Source organism: Rhagoletis zephyria, unplaced genomic scaffold (genome assembly GCF_001687245.7).
Source record: "Rhagoletis zephyria isolate East Lansing unplaced genomic scaffold, Rhagoletis_zephyria_1.1 Rzeph_scaffold_01141, whole genome shotgun sequence".
Lineage (NCBI taxonomy): Eukaryota > Metazoa > Arthropoda > Insecta > Diptera > Tephritidae > Rhagoletis > Rhagoletis zephyria.
In genome coordinates this window covers 68,812-72,521 of record NW_016158225.1, presented here as the reverse complement: position 1 = coordinate 72,521, position 3,710 = coordinate 68,812, and the positions used below count along the sequence as shown (strand labels likewise).

The 3,710-nt window shown below is 40.0% G+C and overlaps 1 protein-coding gene across 1 annotated transcript in view; it reads left to right on the top strand.

Annotated features, from left to right (window-relative positions):
- The first annotated feature begins 1,075 nt into the window (after positions 1-1,075).
- The window catches only part of LOC108362909 (uncharacterized), a 59,409-nt gene continuing 56,774 nt past the window's right edge, over positions 1,076-3,710 (top strand). The window contains exon 1 of the mRNA XM_017616060.1: positions 1,076-2,958. Coding sequence (XP_017471549.1) covers positions 1,095-2,958 — 1,864 coding nt within the window. The 5' untranslated portion in view covers positions 1,076-1,094. The remainder of the gene's footprint in view (positions 2,959-3,710) is intronic.

The window sequence follows — 3,710 nt, the reverse complement described above, 5'->3', positions numbered from 1 at the left end:
AACCAACCAACCGCCGCTAAAGAAGTTTCACTTCAACAATTTATGTTTTCATCAGTTAAATGTGCTTCATATGCATATACAAATAAACATATTGCACAAAAGCATATACTTCTATTTCACACCAAAGCTACACTTTTGTCGTCCGTCAGTGACGATAAATTCAAACATGTTTGTTTTTCTCGTCCGATGNAAAATCGGACTAGCACAAAAGCATATACTTCTATTTCACACCAAAGCTACACTTTTGTCGTCCGTCAGTGACGATAAATTCAAACTTGTTTGTTTTTCTCGTCCGATGTCAGGTGAAAAGTACCAAGATGGACTGCGAAAAAATAACTTATTAGGTGCGAAAACAACAAAATTACATATAAAATCACATGTTTAGAGTATGTCAATTAAAGTGTATCAAAATAATTCACTGCTTACAAAATTGTAATGAAAACTAGATTTGTGTGTACAAATACGGTCGGCAAATAATCTGGTTAAGTGTGCGCATCAATTCGGACGGTCAAATTGTTCTCGACCCTATTAAGCTGGCATTTCAGGGTACTATTTTATATATATATAAGGAAAATTTGAAAGTTAGGGGGGCTCGAGCACCCCCCTGCCCCTACCTGGCTACGCCCATGTATGTATGTAGATAAATGAGTTAATTCGAACTCAAATAAATATGTTTATAAATCCCACTTATGCGCATAGTACGTACATATGTATGTAGTTTTAAAGTATCTACATACGAAAATTAAATTTCACACAATAATCTTTTGGTCCCACTTGATTATCAAAATTTCCTTTATTATACAACTCCGCTTATCGGACTNGATAAATGAGTTAATTCGAACTCAAATAAATATGTTTATAAATCCCACTTATGCGCATAGTACGTACATATGTATGTAGTTTTAAAGTATATACATACGAAAATTAAATTTCACACAATAATCTTTTGGTCCCACTTGATTATCAAAATTTCCTTTATTATACAACTCCGCTTATCGGACTAATGATATATGACCCAACATAATCTTATTTTGCGGTAGAAACAGCAAAACAATTATTATTTGTGAATTTCATTCCATTTGCTTTTAGAATAAATGGCAGCACACAGTTCCCGAGCGCAAGACGAGGCCAAAGCTGTTGCTGAGCCATTAAATGAAAAGGACGAGGATTACGAGATCGACGAATCGACGGCAGCGGTGGTGGTTCCACCTGATAGTGGATGGGCATGGGTTGTGATGTGTGCATCCTTTTTGTGCTGCACAGTTCTCGATGGTATTGTTTTCTGTTCCGGCTTAATTCAAGAAGATTTAATAAAAGAATTTCAAGTGAGTAAAGGCTATGCAGCACTTGTGTCTTCAATTCTCAGCGGTTGTTATTTAATGGCTGGACCATTTGTCAGTGCAATGGCTAATCGTTTCGGTTTTCGGCCAGTTGCAATAACCGGCGCCCTATTTGCGGCTGCCTGCTTTGGTATCTCATATTTTGTTAAAAGCATTGAGCTCCTGTTCATAACATACGGTGTTCTCGCTGGAATAGGATTTTCTATGGTCTATATACCGGCCGTCGTCATTATAGGCTTCTACTTTGAGAAGTGGCGCGCTCTTGCTACAGGTGTTGCTATGTGTGGATCAGGTGTTGGCACTATTGTATTTACACCATTGACCGAATTAACACTTAAGTCGGGATGGAGACAAACAATCGCAGTGCAAGCTTGTATAATCGCGTTTTGTGCCCTATTCGCATGCGCATTTAGACCAATACAGCCCATTACATTGGCTGTCAATGAAGAATCTAACGACGAAAAAGCTGCAAACGAGAAACGCAATGGCCATGGCAATGTAGTGGCACCCAAACCTCAACTCCACCAAGCTGCATTCACTAAACCATTGCCGGAAGGCCGTTTCGCATATTCAATGCCAAATTCAGCACATAACACATACATGGGTGCATCGCCCAAGCATCACTACCCCACAGCTGCCGAAGTTTTCCGAGGTGCTAATATTGAACGCCGTCTGTCAAATTCCTCCGGCAAAGGAACCGAATTGAAAGCCTTGCGAAAATCGCAGCCCACCACACCGAACGGCGAGCCACAACCATCACAACTTCATTTCAATATTAACAAGGAACTAACAACGGTCGGAGAAAATGAAGAAGAGACTGAGAACGAGAACTTGATCGAAACCGAGTCAAAGCCGGTGGTAATACAGGCACGTCGTCATACTGTATCTGGACGAAGGCCAAACGACACTGTCGGTAAAAAAAGTGCGGTCGGATCTCAAGATACCGTTCACAATATTCACACGAGGCCAATGTACCGAGATGATATCTTCTTTACTGGTTCTTTGGCTCGCATTCCACAATATCAATCACAAACCTCGCTCGCCTATCATATGTCGGTCACGCGTCTTCCCACTAAACAGGACATGCTCGAAGATCGACAGAAAGGGTGCCGCCTCTGTCCTGAAGCAGTTCGTCGCACATTATCAACTATGTTAGATACTTCTCTGCTTAAGTCACCTTCCTTCATGTGCTTGTCATTCAGTGGCTTTCTAACTATGATGGGCTTCTTCGTGCCCTTCATGTACTTAACACCGCGTGCCCAAGATGCAGGTATGGATAAGCAGACAGCTCTTGGAGTGGTATCCGGTATTGGTTTAGTCAACACGATTGCAAGGTTAGTTTGCGGTACGGTTAGCTCGATTCCCAGCGTGAAGCCACTGTGGTTGAACAATGTAGCCATAACCGCAGGCGGCCTGGCGACTATCTTCAGTGGAATTAAAATAACCGTTGTAACTCAGTGGGCATTTGCTGTGTTCTTTGGCATGTGTATTGCGTGTTTCTCAGCGCTGCGTTCTCTTATTGCTGTGGAAATGATTGGACTAGAAAAACTCACCAACGCATTTGGTTTCCTTATGCTGTTCCAGGGAATCGCAGCAACAGTCGGCGCTCCTATCGCAGGTCAGTTAAAGAAATGTGCAATAATTTTAAACAAATACTTAAGAAATATACACATACATATCGTCGCGACGATATGTATGTAAGTTCTGCCTTAATAGTCTTAATTCATTCTTCTTCGCTTTCGTTTTAACATTTATTGCTTCTTCATATAAATATTTGTAAGGCATGAGTGTGAAAGATTGTGAGCTAATTAAGTTGTGACATTTCGAATCACGTTCAATAACTAGCATTAGGATAAGACGCCTGTTTTTTAATTGAACAATAAATATCTTTGATAACGATATTTTTTATCGTTATCACCAATAAGTTAACTAACTCGTAGCACTTTTTATATGATTGTACACAAACATTGTACATTACAGTAGTTTAGTATACACTTTTAATTACATGCAATTACTTATTGTTGATAGTACTTGGTTAGTAACTTATTTGCATCTTGAAAGTTTTGAGACTACTTGAAAATAATACTTGACAAACAAAATGATAAGAGATGCGCAAAAACACTTTATGTGCCGCAAATAAAGTTCGTACATGCGTGTGTGTGTGTGATAACCCCCCTAGTTTGAGACCCTCCAGTNAAGTTTTGAGACTACTTGAAAATAATACTTGACAAACAAAATGATAAGAGATGCGCAAAAACACTTTATGTGCCGCAAATAAAGTTCGTACATGCGTGTGTGTGTGTGATAACCCCCCTAGTTTGAGACCCTCCAGTACTGCTGGAGTCAATCGCTACTTTTGAACCGCTACTG